A 21727-nucleotide genomic window follows, 5' to 3' on the forward strand; every position below is an offset into this window, starting at 1 on the left:
CGGCTGGGCCCGTTACCCGTGGCCGCTGAGCCTGCGCGTCCGGAGCCTGTGCTCCGCAAAGGGAGAGTGAGAGGCCCGCGTACCGCAAAAGAAAATTTAAAAAAAAAAAAAAAAAAGAGGGAATGCTTGGACCTCACACCATATACAAAAATTAACTCAAAATGGTTCAAAAACCTAAATTTAAGAGCTAAAATTACTTAAAACTCTTAGAAGACATAAGTGTAAATCTTTATGACCTTGGACTAGGCAATGGTGGATTTAGATATGACACCAAAGGACAAGCAACCAAAAATAAAACAGGCTAAGACTCCATGCTCCCAATGCAGGGGGCCCAGGTTCAATCCCTGGTCAGGGAACTAGATCCAACATGCTGCAACTAAAGATCCTGCATGTTGCAACTAAGACCCGATGCAACCAAATAAATAAATATTTTTAAATGGGCAAAGGATTTCAATAAACATTTCTCAAAAAAAAAAAAAAAAGAAATTCCCTGGTGGTCTGGTGGTTAGGACTCCATGCTTCCAACTGCAGGTTCAATCCTTGGTCAGGGAACTAGGATCCCACATGCCATGTGGCAAAAAAAACCCCCACAAATAGCCAATAAGCACCTGAAAAGATGCTCAACATCCTAGTCATTAGGGAAATGCAAATCAATACCACAATGAAATATCACTGCATACCCACCAGGATGCCTATAATAAAACAGAAAAGTATGTGTTGACAAGGATGTGGGGAAACTGGAACCCTCATACATCACTGGTAGGAATGTAAAATGGCACGGCTGCTTTGGAAAACTGTTGGTTCCTCAAAAAGTTAAGAGATGCCATATGGCCCAGCAATTCCACTCCTATGTATATACCCCAAAGAACTGGAAACATGTTCACACAGAAATTTGTACACAATACTCATAGCAGTATTCGTAATAGCCAAAGGGTGGAAACAACCTGAACGTCCAACTCATCAATGGATAAAATATGGTATATCATCCATACAATGGACATTTGGCAATAAAATGAAGTACATACTTCCCTCGTGGCGCAGTGGTTAAGAATCCGCCTGCCAAGGCAAGGGACACGGGTTCAAGCCCTGGTCTGGGAAGATCCCACATGCCGCAACTAAGTCCGTGTGCCACAACTGCTGAGCCTGCACGAGTCTGTGCTCCACAACGAGAAGCCACCGAAATGAGAAGCCTGCGCACCGCAGTGAAGAGTAGCCCCCGCTCACCGCAACTAGAGAAAGCCCGTGCGCAGCAACGAAGACCCAACGTAGCCAAAAAAAAAAAAATTAAAAAGTAAAGACAATGTGGATTAGTGGTTGCCTAGGGCTGGGGGGAGAGGGAATGGGGAACAACTGCTAATAGGTATGAGGTTTCTTTCTGGAGTGCTAAGAATACTCTGGAATTATTGGTAATTGTTGCACAACTTTTGAGTATTCTAAAAACCACTGAACTACAGGCTTTGACATGGTGAATTTCATGGTGTCTGAATTATTTCTCAACTTAAAATAAAGGTGGGAGGCTTGTGCTCAGCAGTGTCAAATACTGCACTCAAGCCACGCAAGGTGAGGCTTGGAGACATCACGGGAACCGAGTGCAGCAGTGATTGTCCACTCAACCCTTCTTCTGTCATCATCTATCCCTTCCCAATTCAATTTCAATAATTCTGGCTGAATCCGAAACAGATTCTGTGGTTTCATCCCTCTTGCCACGATTGGTTTAAGACTGGGCAGGTGACCTACTTCTGCCCAATTAGACACAAGCTACTAAGGCACTTCTGGGAAATAATTCATTATTCTTTTTTTTTACCACACCAAGCAGCATGCGGGATCTCAGTTCCCCGGCCAAGAATCACCAGGGAAGTCCTGCATAATTCACTCTTCTTAAGGAGAAAAAAAGAAACAGTCTTCTGCCTCTGGACACTGGTGTCAAGTTGAGGTCTGGAGCAGCTGACTTGGAGGCTGAGGTGGGTGGACAACATTCTGAGAGCGGCAGAGCAGCAAAGTTGGAAATAACCACCCGGGTCCTTAGAACCACTCTACCTCAGTACTTCTCTTAGGGAATAAATCCTCCTGTTTTAGCCGTTTGATTTTTTTTTAATTTAAAGAGCCAAAGCAGAGTCGCCAGTAACTCTTCCCAAATGGGCTTGGAGACAGGACTAAGGGGAAGGGAATCCATTTTTATATTCTGATTATTTTTAGTTCAGGTCAGGACTGCCACTGATCAAACTATTATGGCTGTCGTAAATGTCCTCACCAGGTTTTCACATTTGGTTTCTTGATTTTTAAGCCCAGGCACTCTCATGGTCCACAGCCAGTCAAATCGGCAAATATTTTCTGGGAAGGAAAAAAAAGTTCAAGTTCACTCTTCTCATCCTAATTTCTAGGTAACACAAAAAAATGGTTACTACTGAGTATAACCCAAGCCAGTCACTTCATATCTGAATGTGTTTCTTAGCTATCAAATGGGGGTAATACCTACACAGGATTGACCCTAAGATTAAAGGAGAGCATCTGGCCGAACTTCTAGCATGGTCCATGGCTCAACACGTCTCGACAACCTGAACTCTTAACAAATACTAATGAGATAACCCCAACTGTGGCTTTCCTCAAATCCTGCAACTTCTGTGCAAGTAACAAGTTGCCATACCCCCACTCCTAACAGCTGTATCAGGCTCCACTCCGGAAGATGACACCATCCCCGAATAAAAATTAACAACCTACATCCTAGAACTATTTCAGCAATAATGGAAGCAAATGCCTGGAAATTGCCCAAGTGGGTAAACGTTACTTTATCCAAAAGGTGCCCCTTAAAAGTCGAACTCAGAAATTATTTTTGACTAAAGTTGGCGGTTTGAACCAAGACTCTGCTACTCATTAGATGTACTCATAACTGCTTCTCTTTAGATGTACACATAACCTTGAACAAGTCTCTTCATGTGAGCCGTTTCCTCATCGGTAAAAAGGGTGTTAAACACTTGCATTACACAACTATCTCAAAACTGAAGATTGGAGATAATACACAGAAAACTTATCAATGAAGAGCTTAACTGATATGAAAGCTCTACCGTTTTGACTAAAGGGATAAACAAAGCAATGTAAGATTTTTTTTTTAAAATAGCCTCCAATTTACTTTATTCCTCTCAAACAACAGGTGACCCATGAAAGCAAATGCAAACTGCAAGCATCGATTTATTACAAGTTCTATTTCCTAACATAACTTCTTGCTATTTCCCTAGAGGAAAGGGGTTCTCTGAAGGGTCTCCAGAATAAGGCAATCAGCAAAGTCCCCATTAATGTCTTTGCTTTCGGAGCTAGAGCAGTTTACCAACAAGGACAAGAATTTAACCAATTCACAGAAGATTTACAGGTCTGCTCAACAGCAGGGCGCCATCTGCCTTACACATCTTATGGCCAACCGTGTAGACACACAGGCATTTTCTTCTCACACAAGGACTATACAGCCGTTATCTATTAACGTGCTAATTTTACAGAGATCTTAAATGTGAATGAAGTGGAAAGGCTCTTGTACCATCAGCTGCCAGGCCCAAACCTCAGATCTACCAAATACCTGCATTTAAAAATACACTTCAGGTAGTGCTACATAACCAAGTACAGAAACCACTTCTCTGCTCCCAGCCTCTCACCACCTGTCTACTCCTGGGATCTTTCCCAAGTCCACGTAGCACTGTGTTCTACAGATGGACCATAAAGACTGACTGTACATGGAACCTCTACACCTCACACCAGAATGCATCCTGTCCCAAGAGACTTGGAGAAACCAGGCTCCCCCACTCCTGGGAAAAGATTAGAGGCAGCATTCCAAGTCAAACTGTATCCAGCTTTATTAAAGATACTTTTCATAAACAATCATGGTATTTCAGGCAGGACATGGGCAGACAATCGTTAACAGTATACAACTTTCAAACTCCCTTTTGCAATGGACTACCAAAATCAGAAAGCCACTATAAAACCCCATGAAGTCTTCATGTGATGCTCTGAACAGGGAAAGTTTAGAGTGAGGGTTGACATTTCACATTTAGTATGTTGTTTAACAACTTTTCACAAGCCGACCCTGACTTTCAGGAAATGAAAATGGCAAAAGTATCAATCTGAAGATCCACAATCTAAAAAAGGAACCGCTGCTCTTTTGAGGGACGCCATCTCAATGGTGACAATGCAAAGTCCAGATTGCCTGACATACTGGTAACCAATTTTTGGGGGTCAGGTTCCAACAGGTCTCTGGGTTTAAGGGAGTCAAGTCTATGCTGAAGGTGGAGAGGGAGAAGAGAACATAAAAACTAACTGTAGTTTCCACACCACAAGGCATTTGTGCCAAGGTGGCTACTGTGTGTCAGTATCAAGGAACCCCCTCCTTCCTGGGAACCAAGAGGAAGTCTCTCAAAACCAGACGGGAAAGGTGTTTTTCTCCCATGTCAATCCAGCTTCAGAGACAATCTATTAGTGACATGTGCTCTTCCCCCAAAAAACAACAATGAAGTGTTCTGTATGCTAACAACATAGCTTAAAAAAAAAAAAGTAAAACAAAATTCTGCATTTTTATAAAACTTGATAAAAAATAGTATTTCAAACTGTACAGTCACCAGAAGTACACAGTTATCAAAAATGCACACTTCACTTGGCATCTCCAGCACCTTCAGCTTTCTGTGCCTAAAAGAAAAACAGACAGATGAATACAATATATAGATGTGGAAACTATCTTCATTTATATTTCATTTATAGCATTACTTTGCTCCCAGGCCAAAGTTCAGGTTTTAGGTACTTTGACACTGAGACTCAGTACTTCTTTTGAAAATGACTTGGCAGGTAACTTTGCTAAGTCACTTCCCCTCTGGACCTTACTGTAAAATTGGGGAAGGGGGCACACCAGTATTACAAGATCTGAGGTTATTCCCAACTTGAAAACCATGGTGTAGCATGAGCGCGACACCTAACGACAGGACAAGGCTCATACCACAGCTCTCTTTATTGGACGGCAGAGCCTTCAAGAATCCAGATTAAACTCACAGAAAAAAACCACAAGCAAACTCCAGACTAAAAGGTGCACTTGGAGTGATACAGATGTAAGAAAAAGGCCATAAAAGCTTTTGGGATCATTAACTGATTGAATGGGCAGACTTAACATAAAGTGAAAATAGTTGTACCTGGTCTGTTTTGGCATCTCCATTTTCTGCAGGATTATTCCCATCCTTGCCAGCATCAGCTTTCCCCTTTTTCCCTTTGGGTACCTTCTCTCCCTTCTAAAATGGGGGGATGGGGGGAAAAAAGCTGTTTCTCCTCATTTCATATCACCGGGATACAAGTCTACAAAGCTCTGCACAAAGTAGGGTTGTTGATCAAATATAAGATACACAAATAAACTACATACCCTCCCCCATTCATAAAAACAAGGCCAAACTGTGGTCTTCAATACACGGAATTCTTTATCTGAATGTAAATAATAGAATAAGACAGCTTAAACACTTGCACTTGTTTAATACCCAAGTGTACAGTTTCCTGTAAATTGAAGACAGAGTTCTTGGTTAAGGACCAGTCCTATTAACTCTGTCAAATCTCAACTCTGTGTCAACAGATGAAGTTGTTATATAGCAGGTCTCCCTGTCAGCAACATGGGAAACTGTTCAGGCTTTTATGTAAATCCTAGATGCGTGTTTGTCTCACCGTCCTACTCACCTTTGCAGGGGCCTTTTTAGGCTTGGGCTCTGGCTTTGGAGGAACAGGTTTCTTTTATTTGGGGGAGAAAAGGAAAGCAGAGAACATCAGTACAATGGACCAAAGAAAACAACCCACAACCAAACCACAGCACCACTGGCATAGAAGTTTCTCCTACTTTGTAAAGTTTGTGGCGGGCTTTCCATTAGAACTTCATATCTTCAGAAACCCACTCAAGTAACACTCGGAAGTGTCCCACTTTGGCTACAGCCATCACAATTTCAGAACGAGCAAATTCCAAATGGGCAAGAGTCCATAGCAGAGTAAGTCATTCAATACCAGCCACTGACCGTAATTCATGGGAAGCAAAGGGAACCGTTTTTCAATGCTTTTTAGTTTCAGGGAATAATATGAAAATTTAAAAGCAGACACACTTACAGCAGATAACCTTGCAGATCTTCTCTGTGGCTATTTAAAAAAAATAAAGAAAATTACAAATAGGACAGTTGAACCACTTAAATACAAAAAAGTTTTGCACCTGAACTGTTCTAGACTATAGGAAGTAAAGAGAGCTTACTGAGGCAAATTCAGGACTATGAATATGGTTAATTACCACTAAAGGAGCCCAAGGCTTTGTGAGACTCCAAAAGCAGTGAGAATAAGACTTACTTCATCCTTCACCTTGGTTTTATCTCCTTTAGCATCCCCTTCAGCCTATAAAAAACAAGCAAAAGCTAAGAAAGCTGCAGTTTCTGAAGCAGTTCTTAATGATTCAGTAAACTTAACGAAGTCCTAAAGGGGGGAGAAAAAAAATCGAAGGGAATCTTGCACACAACTTTCCTAAGACATACAAATCCTCAGTTTGTAGCATCCCCAGCTCCTATGCAAATCCCCGAAATGCTCAGAAAGCGCTAGGAACGCTGTTATGTGTCAGCCTCACACCCGGTCTGGCTCATAACGCGCAGGAACGGCGGGGCCCCGCGAAGCGCGCGCAAAGCTGGAACGAGGCGCGCGAAGCGCAGCCCGCGCCGCCGCGCCAGGCAGAAGCAACAGCTGTACTAGGAGCAAACAAACCCCTCCGGAGGCGGGGCCCGAGCGCCGTTGCCATGGCAGCCGTCGAGGGCGGGAGACGGGAGGAGCACGCAGCCGGGGGAACTCGTGGGCGGCAGCGGCGCGCACCGGGGCGAGTCTCGTGCGCGGGGGCCGTGGGCGGCGCGCGGTGGAGGTGGGGCCACACTGCGAAGTCCCGCCCCCAGGGAAGAAGGCCCCGCCCCCTCACGGCGGCGGTTTTTTGGCGGCAGCGCGTTCCCCCGCCCGCCAACCCCGAATGCCGCCTTCCCGCCCTTTCGGGTTTGAATTGCCCGCCCGCGGGGAAGGGGGGGGGGGCTAGCGATGGGGGGAGGGGGCGCGGGGCGGGCACGTCGAGCCCAAGGGGAGCGGGATAAACAGCCGCCAACATGGCTCCTCCCGCCGCGGCCGCCGCTCCTCCAATATGGCCTCTGGCGCCCGCGGGCAGCCAAGCCGCGCAGGGTTAGCCCGGGGCCGCCTGACACCGCCTCGAGCTACCGCGCCGGGGGGCTGAGTCTGCTCCAGCTCGCCGCTGATTCGCGCTTCCCAAAGCCGGGGAAGCGGCGGCGGCTGCTGCATTGGTGGTGGTGGTGGCGGTGGTGGCGGCGGCGGCGGCCCAGCGCCTGGGGCCCTCGCGCCACGTACCTTTCTCTTGGGCATGGTGGCGACGGCGGCGGGACGTATGCGCTGGACACGGGGATGCAGTGGCTCGCGGCTTTGGCCAGTCCAAGGGTCGCTCTCGCCTCTTCTTCACACTGCTCGGGCTCCGGGGGGTTTATAAAGTTTTTATAGCGCTGGGAGCCCCGGACCGGTTAGAACCGGATTTCACCTCCCGCCGCCGTTCATTGGCCCAGCTGGGGTCACGTGGGCGGGGTTTAAACTCACCTCCTCTGGAGGGAGTGAGGAGGGGGGTATGGGGGGGAGGGCGCGCGAGACGGCGGCGCGCCTAGGGGGTGGGGGCGCAGTGGGGGAGGCGCGCGTCGAGGGCAATAAATGAGGGAGGGTGGTGCGACTCGGCGGGCTCTGGGTTTCGGCTCCCGCCAAGAGCTGGCTTTTCCAAACTACCAAGTTCCTTCCACCTTATGCAACCGAGCTACCCACTTCTCCAAGCCATGCGACACTTAGGGCGCATCTCAGCCGCTTTCCTTCCTGTTCCCGCTGGGGGCCCCAGCAGAAGGGTTTGCTAGGCCTGGCCGCACTGCCCTTCTCCGCCGGAGGCGGGAGGAAGCGCGCGGCTTGGAGGCACAGGCTGCAGTTCCCAGGGCCAAGGCTGACGCTGAAGTGGGGAAAGAGCGGGGAAGCCAGCTCGGCGCAGCCGGACGTGCATCCTTCCAGGCTGCCACTCGGAGGACGCCTCTCGGGCACCTCACCTGGAAGGCGGTCCACTCGAGGTGGGGTGGGGGTTCCAGGGGGAGACTTTACACGCAGAGGTGCCTTTCGGGTGCAGTGGGGCAGGTAGGAGCTGTCCTTTCAGCACCCGTTGCTCAGCCGCCTCCCCAAACACCAACGAAGCCCCCCCAAAGCCTGTCGGGTGGATGGCTCTCCTAGGTCCTTGTATTCCTGGACCTCAGAACCCCGCCACCGAATGACGGAGAGTGGCCGCCAAGAAGGCCTACTAGCACTCCCCTCCCTCTAATCTTTACCCGCTACGGAGACATGAAGCTCAGCTGCCCCCACCCGATGCAGCCTCTAACCCTGGGCGCTGCAGACGCAGCTGGCGAAATCCCTCCTTCCACACTGGCAGGCTGGCTGGCTTCCTTTCACTTGCGCGAGGGAAAAGGAGGGTGGAGGAAAGCGTCCGGGCATTAGGAAACAAGTAGAGGTACAGGGGTTGCGATGGAAAAAGGCCTCTTCCAGTGGCTCCCCCACCCCGTCCCCAAAGCTAGGGATACTGGAGGTAGCCAAGTGCACCTGAGGAAGGTAGACAATTGCTGCAGCAAAACATGATTTTCTGTTGCACTGTTCGCAAACAAGTTTTACATCTAAGAATTTTAAAAATTCTATTTGACACCCGAGAGAACGCAACACGATAAATATCCTCAACTGGGGGGGGGTTGGCTCACAGGTGGGAAGACATTTAAATAGGTCTCACCTAATTTCTTGAGGCAAGGGTTGAGCTGGTTTGTACAAATCACACCGGTAGAAAGCAATCACTGTGAGTTCATATCAACTATTTGCAGCCCCTGTTCCTGAGCAGCAGCGATCCCTCCGCCTCTTCTCCTTTCCACCCCTTAGAGGCAGCCACTCCTCACCCCTCCCCACTGTGTACCTTTCCCAGAATACAGGACCTCAGGCCAAAGATACCAGCCCCATTAATCACCTTTGCTGTACCCCAATCATAGTAGGGAAAGTCAGACCCAGAAAGGAGATAGGACTCAACAACCATGCTCACAGGGCAGATTCCATTTGCTGCCTCCAGCCCCTCATTCCCGCCTTAATTGTAGGGCTCTGCATTATAGCCGCATAATTCATGCCTCCCTAATTAAGGCTGTCAACAGCCCCCTTGTAAAGCTGGAAAATGTACAGCACCTGCTCTCTGGGAACCCCGTGCCAGGGATTGGTAGTGGGTAGTGCCAGGTGTGTGAGGGGGACTTGCCAAAGGGTGCATTGATTGGCTTCTCAATCGCAGTGCCGGGCATTTATGTTTGATTCTGGGAGCAGGGAAGATGCCCAAAGGGTCTCTTGTGCCAGGTATCCAGGCACAGAAAGGGGAGGAGACTGGCGTATAGGGAAGTTACAGGTTTTAAAGAATATGCTCTTAGCACTGCTTGCAAGATCCTACCTCTCCCCTAGAGGGAGGTGCTGGGAAACAGTTTGCAGAAAGTAAAACGGGAAGACTAAACAGAGTAGCCTTTGGTTGGTATTACCCGCTGGTGCTTGCTGCTCTGGGGCACCTGAAGCACAGAGCTGCTCAGACAGCTCTTCAAAGGCACTAATCCTCTCAGCAGCTCTGCAGCGAGGCCTGGCAGGGAGAGGTAAGGAAAAGGACACGGCCCTTGACTTGGCCCTCTTCTCCCTGCTGGGCAACCTTGGCCCTCACAAGCTGAGACTCTGCCATGCTGGGAATAAATCATCTCACGGTCTACTTAGGGGGACAGGTCAAAAGCTGAGAAAAGCCTCAAAGGCTGTTGAGGTGGGAAGCAGAGTCCGAGATGCTGAGGGCAGGAGGCAGTCAGTTGGGAGAAGTGCTTGTTTCTGTGCTCTTGGTCCTGATGTGATCCAGGGAAGGTGGCCTGTGCTGGATTAGATTCACCAGGGCCTATAGGTCTTCTGTTACTCTGTAGCCATGGAGGGGACCGGTCTCACTGGGGAGTGGAGCCTGGCCCCATGCCCTGCAAGAGGAGAAAAGCTTGTGTGGGCTGAGTCGACAATAGGTAATTGGATTGTAATCACCCGCCTGGCTTCCGCGCACCATTGGGGGCGCTGCTTTCAGTGAGCAGTCAGCACTGTGTGGTGGGAGGGGGTAGAGATTCAATAGCAAATCCCAGGTGGACAGCCAACGGGGAGGAGCAGCAGATGGGCAACTTTTCTTTCTGTCTCTCCCTCCCCTTCCTTGCCTAAATAACGCTGGCTGCCTATTAGCTATTTACCAGCAGATCCAAGGTGGGTCCACATCTTTTGTGAAGACTAAGATGGATGGGTAAAGGGCTAAGGTTTTGGGGAGAACTCTTCCCCGAAATTCTTTGTGTTGAAGGATGTGCTGGTGGAAAAAGAAAGTGCACCTAGGAGTACAGGTAGAGGTGGCAAAGATGGAAGAGCTGGGGCCCTCTGCTCTCTGAACCTATTTGTGATCAGAGTTTGACCTGGATCAGAGTTTGGGTTTAGTGTACTTGTGAGAGACTCTCACCCTCAACCCTCTCCAGGGGCACTGTCCCAGGCAGCCCAAAGATGTCTATGGCCAGCAAACCTGGCCTCTGGGGCTCCCTTGCCAAGCAAAGGAAACACAATTCATCATCAGGAGGGAGGTACCTTTCACCAAGAAAAGAAAGGGGAGTGGGGCCCTGGAGGCAGAGGGCAGGGCAAAGTGGCAGGAGGCCAGCCTCACTCAGGCTGATGCAGTGCCCAGACGTGCCAGCCAGTCAGCCCGCTTGAGTTCTAAGGCCTGCAGGAAGCCTTGGACCCGCTCTTCTCGTCTGGCTGAGAGTTTGTGCAAGCGTGTCCGTCGGAGCTGGGCGTCCCCACTGGCCTGGAGCCCCTCTTGCAGCAGCTGTTCTGTCACTGCAGCCTGGTCCCTCTCCAGCTGCTGCCTCTTCCGATCCTCTGCATACATGTCTCGGGCCTTCTGCTAGAGAAAAGTGGGGATTGGGGTGGGGAGATCATTTTTAGGCGTGGGTGGAATTGGGATGGAGGAGGTAAGGGTGGGGCACAGGACGGGCCAAGTTAAGTGGAACAGTGGGAAGTCTGTAGCAGATCTGGAAAGCTTTGGGAGTAGGTGTGCAATGGGTGGTGCCCATGTTGTACAGGCAGGGCAGTGGCAGTTCTGGATCCATCTTGGTTTGTTTTGGGTGGGAGTTTCTATATTTCTTGAAATTCTTCTCAGGTTTGCACTTGGAAGGGAACAAGGCAAATGTGGGTGTGACTTCTGGTTCCCCCACCACCTAGCTTTGTGGCTTTGGGCAAATCCTCTCCTAACCTCACTTCTTCATCTGTAAAGCGGGGTTGTGCCTACCTTGAAGAGTGGTTTTAAGGATTAGAGATAATGTATGCAAAACCCCTCCAGCATATTAGCAGGCTCTCAAACAGAAACAGCAATTTTACAAGTTATCACTCTGATGCAAGGAAGGTTCTATTCCTGCCTGGGGCATATGCAGTGGGTCATTTCTTTGGTTTCCCAGGTCACTCTAAGGGTGCCATCCTCCCAACTGCCTAAAGTTATCTTTCAGAGTCTGGATCCAGAACTGCCTCTCATATGGAGACCAGGCTGACTCGTGCAGCAAATGGCCCTCCTGTGAACATTATGAGAAGCAGGTTCAGCTTTCTTAAGCCACTTACTTCATCCTGCCTCTAGAATAGGCATTAGTGTCCACAGTCCACATTTTCTGTTAGAAAAATGAACCCTTGAAGGCTCAGTGGAGCCCTCAGGCTCCTGGAACCAGTTCTGACACCAGGTAAGTGATTATACTCCTTGGCAGCACTTCTCATACCCTGTGTGTGTCTTCAGACAAACCATAAACTCCTAGAGGACAGAGACTGTGGCTTTTCCTTTCTGGCACTTGGGGCACCCTGTACATGTGAAATGCTCAGTACACTGACTGTATGATCCCAGGAGGACAAGGAGGATGCTCCTGGCACAGAAGGGGAAAACCCTTTTGGAGCAGAACCAAGGCCTTGCTGTGCCTCACTGATGCTCTGCTCCTGCCACTCTAACAGGCTGCAGAACCTTAGCACCAGAGTCCCTCCTGCCAAACCTATTCCATGTGTGAGAAACTCCCATTTTGCTGCCGATTTGGTATCCTATACCCTTTGTGACCCTTACCACATTCTACCTTGTACTGTGGTATCTGGGTACCTGTCTGTGTCCTACTCAGCCTGTGAACACCTGGATTGCTTTGTTTTAATCCTTTAAGGAATATCTTACATGTACACAAGCACTTCATCTGTTGTCTCACTTGACCCTCCCAAAAGAGCTACGGAGGTGCTGGAGACAGACATGGAGGTTCAGAGTAGGGAAGTGATTTGTTAGGGTCTCTCAGCAATAAAGACTTACTGCATGAATAAAGATGACAAATGAAAAATCTGGAAAATCCCCCCTCCAGGCTGTTGAATGATCCAAGGCATTCAAGGATACTCTTCTGCTATGATAACGAACTCCCATGTGGAGCTATGAAGACTAAAACAAGCTTAAAAAGTTGCTGTAAGGGTCTTCATCTTGTTAGAAGGGCTTCTTCCTGGCCTTAGTCAGGAGGAACCCTGGGTCCTACATACAAGACTTTATTGGGGGTATGGAAATGCACAGGACATAGTCACCGCGATCCATGTGCCTACAGGCTGAGTAGGACACAGAGATGTACCCAAATACCATAATACAAGGTGGAATGTGGTAAGGATCATCATGGAGGTAAGAGAAAGGGCCATGCAGTTCAGAGGAAAGAAACTGTGGTTGATGAAGGTCAAGGGGGCAGTGAAATCTCATGGTCAGGCAGAATCTGAGCTGAGCTTTAACCAACGGGGAAGATTCAGATAAAGGTAAAGTGTATGGGGGGAGGAGAATATCAGCGGGGGAATAATAGGCTACTATAGATCACTCAGGAAATCAAAGAGCGTGATCAGGCCAGTGTGAGTCTGCCTGGAATACTGGGTTTGAGAAGTTTCTGTCCAGAGGACTCCCTCACCTCTCCAAACCTCTTTCTTCATCTGCAAAATGGGGACGATAGTGTCCACATCACTAGGTGGTTTGAGGAAAAATGAGATAATGAATGCCCAATCTGGTGCCTGGCTATTAACAGTTAGCCCTTCTTCTGTCACCACTGCTTGTGGCTAGGGCTAAGTAGGCTAAGTCCTGGCTGAACAGGAAGGAGGAGGGCACCGAGCCACAGAAGGAGGAAATGCGGAGCTGGTTAAAATTGCTCCATGAGGCTCAGGCTTTTTCCAAATGGCAGCCCTAGACTGAGTGCTGAGCAGGGAGGCTGCAGCCAAGCAGACCCTGGCCCCTAATTTGCCAGGAATCAGCGATTCACTGTTAGGATGACAGAGTCAGGGGAGCTCGTAAAGACCATGAGCTCTAGCCTTCTCATTGTACAGACAAGGACACCAAGGCTGAGGTGGGGAAGGGCCTGGCCTAGGTCACACAGTGGTTTGAAGTTCCCTTGGTTTCTCCACTAAGATAACTTTTTTTTTTTTTGCGGTACGCAGGCCTCTCACTGCTGTGGCCTCTCCCGTTGCGGAGCACAGGCTCCAGACGCGCATGCTCAGCGGCCATGGCTCACGGGCCCAGCCGCTCCGCGGCATGTGGGATCCTCCCGGACCGGGGCACGAACCCGCGTCCCCTGCATCGGCAGGAGGACTCTCAACCACTGTGCCACCAGGGAAGCCCTAAGATAACTTCTTGAAAGATCTTTGGGAAATGTGTTTCGTGCCTCTGGATAAGCTGTACTTTCTAGGGGTGGAGTGGGGAACCAGTGGCCTGCATCTGGGCACCTCTGTGCAACCTCCACATGGTCTAGATCTACCTCCCTATCTCAAAGGTGTTGTAAGTTCTTCTCAGGTACTCAGCCTCTGAAAATCTAGGCTAATGGAAGTCCTAATAGTCAATTTCTCTCTCCCTGACCATACTGTCTACTTACCCTGTATAATGACCTATCAGGGGAGAGGGCGTTAATAATTACCTTAGACACTTCTTATGCAGACCTTATGTGGTCTTGGTGTCAGGGCTCCAAGGAGCTCCTTTTGAGAAATGGGGCCCGAACCTATTAATATAAATCTCTCCTGGGCATTAAGCCTCTCTGCTCTTGTTCTCTCCTCAGCAGAATTAGAGAACAAGATGTAATAGCCCCTCCAGTATATAAACCCTCAAGTCCTCTGACCTCACTGGGGCATGGAGAGGATGCAGGTCTTGGGCTTCAAAACATTCATTAGCTAATGACAAGTCTTCCCAAAAGTCCCCATTTGCCACAATCAATATGCCCAGGTCAGTGGCATGGGGGGGGTGCATTTCTGAGGGTTGTTAGAGACAGTACCTCTTGCTGGAAACATGATGTTTTGACGAGCACCCAGAGTCTCCCTGCTAAGGGAACTGTACTAGCGATGGGATGAGCGGGATGCTAAGTGTCTGTGGTTTTTCTGGAGACAGATGAAGTCTGAAGAGCCCAGAGACATACATTGTGAACGATATTGGCCACCAGTCTCTGAAAATGAACTCTGTTCCAGCGCTTTTAGTGTATTAGCTTACTGAAGACTTATCACAAACCTGTGAGGCAGGTATTATTATTATCATTACTCCCCTCATTTTACAGAGGAGAAAAGTGATTCTCTGAAGGGTTAAGTAATTGCCCAGTCAGTCACACAGCTAGAAGGCTGTGCCATGACTCAAAGTCAGGAATGTCTGAGACAATAGCTGAAGTTATTAACTTCTCTTGAGAAGAAGATAGTGACTACCTGAAGAGCACTAGAAATAAAATGGTTGATTGTTCCACCCTGGCGTTTAACCTCTGACAAATGCATCAAAGGAAGTTTAGTGGGAATATGTATATTCTCCCTCTATATCATTACAGATTAAGTGGACCGAACACTTATTCCTCATCTCTGTCAAAGATCCCCCCCATGGACCTACCATCCATGCAGCCTGTAACTGAGGATCAGTGGCTCTGTACTGCTGCCCACCCCTTCCTTGCCCTAATTTTCTATCTGTCCTACTGTGTCATAGTCGAGATTTCTTCCATTTGCCAGCCCCCATTCTCTAAGACTGATGGGTGACCACCTGGAAACTGCCATGGTCCCTTCAGATACCAAGGTCTAGCCTCCAACAATTTGTAGCTGAGTCCCTGTTTCCATTAGCATCCATCAGCTGCCCTCATCCCAGTGAGCTACTATAGATCAAGAACCCAACTCCCTGCCCTGGCTTCCTGCAGGGAATGGGGACATACTGGGCTGGGCTTAGAGACAGAGCAGCTCAGAATTTAACAATGGGAATTTGGGAGATGGGTCAAGAACACAGATGTGGAGGCAGAATACCAAAGGGTTTGGGAACAAGGAACTGTGAAGAGTCCAGTTTGGTGATGATACAGGATACATACAAGGGAGATATTAGAAAGATCAGCTCTCTGGTCTGAGGCCAAACTGGCCAGGATGTTGTCAGTCTGGATTGTACGCTTAGTGCTTCTGCTGAGGTGCTAAGATTTCTAGAAACAGAGTTTGAGGGCTCCTGGGTAGAGGAAATCTGGCCAAAACCTCTATGAGGTCTGCTGAAAAAAGGTTCAGGGCAGTCAGCATCTCTGTTATTACTTTGGTTTCCTCACTCTAAAAATGGGGGCAATTAATAATAGTATCTACCTTACAGAACTACATAGAATATAAGTAAAAGGATGCCTGATACGTAAGAACTCAATAAATGTTTGAAATTATGATTCTTAGGTACCAAATGAAACTCTTAATGGCTGTCCTCAAACACGTTCCACCCCATCCTAGGAAACGGCAGAGCCATCTACCCAGCTGCCCAGGCCAAAACCTAAATGTTTTGGTTCCTAATAACATTAACATTTTACTCATTTGTTTTATCCTACAAGATGAATAAAAGAGTTTCGGAGTTACATCATCAACATTACCATTAATAAACCTAAGTAATGTTTAAGTTAGCTTTCCAGTTTGTATTATCCTTAGAATATATCCCACCAAAAATATATAGTCAGAGAACTATGTTCAGGTAACTGGAATTAATCCCTTTCACTGGGGGTTATATTATCAACTTAGTTTCATTTGTTCCTGTTTTAACTTTTGTTTTTCCTCCATCTCAGTCCACTCAGCCCTCCCCTTCTCTACAGCTGCAACCCCACCTTGAGGCACATTCTCCCACCTGGACTACTGTAGGAGTTTGGTCTCTGACTCCTGCCCTCTGAAAATCCTGCGTGATTTTTACAAAATATAAATCAGATCCTGTCACTCCCCTGATCAAAAGTCTTCAGATGTGTCATCATGGCCTACAAGGCCCTCAGTGATCAGAGGCCTGACTCCTACCCAGCCTCATCCCACATCCTTCTCCCTCATGTGTGCTGACCTCTTTCTTTGTTCTTCCAAGACCTAAACTTTATAACTTTAGTATCCTTGCCCTTGCTGCTCCCTCTGCAGAGAATAATTCTTTCCCCCTGGATTTTTACCCATCTGGCTATCTCTCATCTCTAATATAATGGCTTAAAAAAGACCTCCTTAGAGAGGCCTTCCTTGACTGCTTTATTCAGCACCTCCTGCTCTCTTCATTACCTTCTAGCATATCACCCTATTTTCTTCATTGCCTTATTACAATCTGAAATTATTGTATAAACTTGTTTACTTATTATCTGTCTCCTCAAGTAAAAATACAAGCTCCATGAAGGTAGGGATCTTGTCTGGCCAACTAACTGCTTGACTCTCTTGTGCCTAATACTAACATAGTGCCTGACTCAGACCAGGTACTCAGTAATAGACATTTATGAAATGAGTGAAACTTGAGGTAATTCCTCCAATAGCCATGTGGGAAAGTATCTGAGAAACCTGAAATTACTAAAAGACTTCTCAGCAGCCAACTCAGAGACAAGAATATCCATACACAAAAGCTCGTGCACCAAGATCCTCTGGGCTTCATGCAAGGCCAGTTTACTCTCACTTTACAGACAACTCTAACAAGCTTGGTTGCCTGGTTTCCTTGCCTGTAGCTGATTTAAAACTGGAAATAGGAAGAGAAGGGAAGAAGGGATGCTGTCAAAATTAGCCATTGACCATATACAAGAAATCCCAAAGCCAAGTATTTTGGGACAATCTAGCTTAGAGAAAGAGTCCCACCCTTCAAGGCCATCCTGCACAGTGAAGTACTTCAAGAGGGCAGTTACTAACAATATTATCGTTATCAGCATCATTAGAATGTGATTATTCTAATCATCATCATTATTAGCAAGTGCCTGGTATACAGAAGGTGTTAATGAATTATGCACAAGACCTGTTTCAGAACGTTTTCTATCAAAATAGGATTTAAAAAAGTTTTAGTTCTTAACGGGAGACTTGGTCATGTGGAAAAATCTGATATTCATTCCTCTTTGACAGTGGATAATTGAGACTTTGCTGTTTTTCCTTTTACTTGAACTTAACTTCCTTTTTCAAATTCTGAGACTAAGTGATCAAGCACATGACCAAACCTTCATGATTTGATTGACTTATTCCAGGAGTTCCGGACTTGGGATTCATGGAAAGATTTCAGGAGTTATGTGAACCCCCAGAAGTAGTTTATGTGTTAAAGGGATTAATGTAATTCTATGCAAAATGCCATGTGTTAGAGTGATCTTTGCAATTTTTCTAGGGAGATGGTCTACGGCTTTCGTTAGCTTCTCCAAGGAGTCTGTGATGCCAAGGGGACCGAAAAGCCCTGACTTAGATCATTATTTCCTCCTGGCCATTATCTCTCCAGACTCAAGAAGCATCACCAGCTTTGGGTTTAAAATTCTGTGACCTTGGGACAGTTTCCCTGCCCCTCTGTTGCCATATCTGAAAAACAAGGACGCCAAGCCTGCTGGATTGCTGGAAGGGTTAAATAAGAAAACTTACATGAAAACACCAAAGTGCCTTAATAGACCCTCAATACGTTAGCTGCCACCACCACACACACTGCCATTATTATTAAGAGTCCTAATCAGACGTAGGTGACTCTGCCTCCTAATGAAACCTGTTTCAAGATCTGCTGATCAAAACTGAAAGCAGAACTTCCAGTCTTGGTAGAACACAGTTTCATAAAAAGACAGTGCTATTTCATTTTTAATCCCTCTGGAAGCATCTTGGATTTTGTATACTTCCACTTCTACAATCTTTTATTAGGCCAATTCCTTCAGGGAATAATGGCCAATCTCTCTGAGAAGCCTTTCCTGGGTTTCCATAGTAAAGAGATTAAAGATTTATAACTTGAATCCCAGTTCCATCTTTTATTGGTTATGTGTCCTTAGTTAAATAATTTTGATTTACTCATTTGCACAAATGGGGCTAATAATACCTAGCTCATTGGGTTCTTGGGAACATTGAATGAGATAGTGCATATAAACTGTTCACAGTGCCTGACACATAGTAAATACTCAGTAAGTGGTAGCTACTCATCATTAACATGATTATTAGCAAGTGCCTGACATATATAGCCGTGGGTGGTCATCAATGCTAACCTTTTCTTCCATTCCATCCAGTCAGGCCAGCCCTGAACTCTTACCTGAAGCATGCTATGGTTCATCTGGAACTGCAGGATGGCCTCACAGAGGTTCCAAAACGTGTATTCTGGCCACAGAACAGGCTGGAACACCAAGCAGGAGTGGGAGGTCTGGGAAAGGTGGGGAAGGAAGAGAGTATGGTTTAATAACATGTTACTGGAACACATCCCTGGTCAGGCTCCAAAGAAAGAGCAGGCTGATCACACCCAGAGATGAGGTTGGACAGGCATCCTGAGCTGCAGCTGCTGCTGCCAGCCCGGATTCACTCACTAATAGGGGGACGGGTCATCTGAGGCAGTAAAATCACCTGCCTGTAGCAAGGCAGAACCAAAGCGAGACTAGATCAACATTTCCACCAGGATTTTTCTAAGCCAATTTTAGGACTATGAAATAACATCTAGATTATGTTACTGGCTCCTGGCCCTTAGAGGTCATCTGGGAGACACAGTGTCTGATAAAAGTTAGCAATGAACAAATGGTAGCTGTCATTGTTATTTTTAAGTAGCAGAGTATGGGACAATGGTTAAGAGCATGGGCTCTGGGGCCCGACTGCCTGGCTTTGAATTCTGGCTCCACCGTTTACCATCTACTTGACCTCAGGCAAGTTACTTAACTTCTCTGGGCCTCAGTGTCCTCAACTGTAAAACTGGGTAATAAGAATAACTAGTTTTTAAGGTACTGTGAAAATTTAACAAGATAACATACATAAAGCAGAGCAAAGAGCTGGGTGAACTTTTAACAATAATCACTGATATAAGACTCCCTTTTGGAACATTCTTGACAGCCACTGCTTGACACCTTTAGTGGTGAGGAATTCAGTGCCTCAAGGGGGATAACTTTAGCTGTCAGATAGCTCATTAAGTTAAACCAATGTCACCTACCAAGGTCTCAGGTCGTTTCTCTGGAACAACTTTATTTCTTCTTCAAAGTGACAGTCTTTCAAATATTTGAAGGCTAGCTTAGAACTGCCTGTTATCTGTTCCCAAGGTTGTAATGACTTGTTCACTTGTCTTTTCCAACAAACTGTAAGTTTTAAGATAGTAGGGATTGGGCTTCCCTGGTGGCACAGTGGTTAAGAATCCACCTGCCAATGCAGGAGACACGGGTTCGGGCCCTGGTCCGGGAAGATCCCACATGCTTCGGAGCAACTAAGCCCGTGCGCCACAACTACCGACCCTGCGCTCTAGAGTTTTCGAGCCACAGCTACTGAAGCCCACGCACCTAGAGCCTGTGCTCCGCAACAAGAGAAGCCACCACAATGTGAAGCCCACGCACTGCAACAAAGAGTATCCCCCGCTCACGGCAACTAGAGAAAGCCCACGCACAGCAACGAAGACCCAACGCAGCCATAAATAAGTAAGTAAATAAATAAATAAATGATAATAGGGATTATTTCTAACTTGGTTACTGCCATATTTCCAGCACAAAGGAGGAACTTAATATTTTTTTCCCAAGAGAATAAACTATTACCATTCTTCTCTTTCCCAGACCATTATTCTTCACTCATTCCTTATAGCAGCGGTCCCCAACCTTTCTGGTGCCAGGGACCGGTTTCATGGAAGACAATTTTTCCACGGACAGGGTGGGGTGGGGGGATTGATGGATGGTTCAGGCAGGAATGCGAGCGATGGGGAGTGGCAGATGAAGCTTCGCTTGCTCGCCCGCTGCTCACCTCCTGCTGTGCGCCCGGTTCCTAACAGGCCGCAGGCTGGTAGTGGTCCGCAGCCCAGGGCTTGGGGACCCCTGCCTTATAGGACATGAGCTTCAGACTCCTTGCCATCCAGGCTGGCCTCTTCTGCTAAGTCCTCTAGTTTACCAGTGCAATCTCTTAAAACCCAGTGCCCAGAAGTAAACTCTCTAGACATAATCTGACCAGCAGAATGGGCCATAAAACCACAAGCTGCACATTATACTGCTTTCAATATAGCCAAAGACTAAAAGTATCTTCAGTAGCTAAATCTTGTTAGTTCACTCTTAAGACTATGGTCCATTAAAATTTCCAGAACTTTACCATGTGAATTGCTTCCAAGCTGAGTTTCTCCCTTCAGCCTCTCCTTGAACAAGATTTCCCCCAGCCAAGTGCTACTCAGGGGCCAACTTAACAGATGATGGAGATTTTCAAGCAAAGACAAACTTATTTGGATATGGGCTTTTAGAGAACTACCTACACTGGGATAACTGAGCTGATAGGCAATGGCAGGCCCTGAAGAAAGAGTCTGCATACAGTTTATATCTCCTGTGGCCTGTGCTTGTGTAGATGCCGCCCTTTATTCTAAAGGCGAGAAATTAGTAAATGCAAGGCGAGGTTCTAGCCCAGAGGTGCTGGGGGACATGGCAGGTTACCAGGGCAGAAGCTTATGCTCAGGGACCTAAGGCAGAAGTCCAGTTCCTTGAAGAGAGGTACAAGTAAAGCTTTCACCACAGCTGGATAGCCTTGATTCTTCCCCTGGGCACTTTAGACAGCAAGAACTACACAGGCTCACAAAGCCAGGGACAGATGAGGAAGGGATAGCAAAAGTTACCAGGCACAGCCTGGAGACATTTATCTGGATTTTAGCTGACCCTCCAATCTGTTTTGTGGGTGCAGTCACAGTTTTCAGTTTCGACACAAACAGAACAATGGTTGGAAACGACCTACCTGCCAGAGGAGGAAGTCACTGAGCCTCACTTCCCCAGAAGTCCGTATCAAGATGTCAGGATGAGGAGAGTGGTTGGTATAAAGGCACTTATCCAGCAGAGACTCAGAGACATCGCTAAGGTGAGTGGGGAAGAGACAAAGATAAGTCCACATCTCTTTTTGGATTATTCTCATGGTGAACTTCCTTACATAAAGCTTCCCAGTTTACAGAATACCATCAAATACATTAGCCAATACTACCTGGTATGTAGAAGGCCCTCAGCAAATGCTTGATAAATTAATGAATGGTTTCAATCCTCACAACTACATTAGGTACTTCTGTCCTCACTTTATAGATAAGGAAACTGAGGCTCAGAGAAGATGAAATATTCGCCCAAAGCCATTTAGTTGCAGCCTAAAACCAGATGCACCCACCAGAATATGTGTTGTCCTTCACTTAAAACACTTGTTTTTAAAATGGATACACCCTATGACTCTGCAATTT

At 47.1% G+C, this 21727-nt stretch overlaps 2 protein-coding genes across 4 annotated transcripts in view; both read right to left on the reverse strand.

Moving 5' to 3' along the window:
- Window positions 1-3821: 3821 nt before the first annotated feature.
- HMGN2 (high mobility group nucleosomal binding domain 2) lies at window positions 3822-7520 on the reverse strand. The gene is made up of 6 exons (XM_030873529.3): window positions 7381-7520; window positions 6337-6381; window positions 6106-6135; window positions 5689-5739; window positions 5160-5255; window positions 3822-4665 (listed from the first exon to the last, which is right to left on the reverse strand). Exons 1-6 carry the CDS (start codon window positions 7393-7395, stop codon window positions 4630-4632), a joined length of 273 nt encoding a protein of 90 aa, XP_030729389.1. The 5' UTR covers window positions 7396-7520; the 3' UTR covers window positions 3822-4629.
- A 215-nt stretch (window positions 7521-7735) lies between these two features.
- DHDDS (dehydrodolichyl diphosphate synthase subunit) overlaps window positions 7736-21727 on the reverse strand; it is a 29372-nt gene continuing 15380 nt past the window's right edge. The window contains exons 7-10 of one of the 3 annotated variants that reach the window (XR_009566162.1): window positions 21244-21358; window positions 18608-18715; window positions 10705-11020; window positions 7736-10067 (exon numbers count right to left, since the gene is read on the reverse strand). Coding sequence is in view for 2 of the 3 variants with exons in the window: in XM_030873506.2 (XP_030729366.1) it covers window positions 10781-11020; window positions 18608-18715; window positions 21244-21358 (463 nt within the window). In the remaining variant the exon portion in view is untranslated. Of the gene's footprint in view, window positions 11021-18607; window positions 18716-21243; window positions 21359-21727 lie in introns of all 3 variants that reach the window. The other 2 variants (XM_060309349.1, XM_030873506.2) reach the window with 2 other exon arrangements.

The sequence above is a fragment of the Globicephala melas genome, chromosome 1 (genome assembly GCF_963455315.2).
Source record: "Globicephala melas chromosome 1, mGloMel1.2, whole genome shotgun sequence".
Taxonomy (NCBI): Eukaryota; Metazoa; Chordata; class Mammalia; order Artiodactyla; family Delphinidae; genus Globicephala; species Globicephala melas.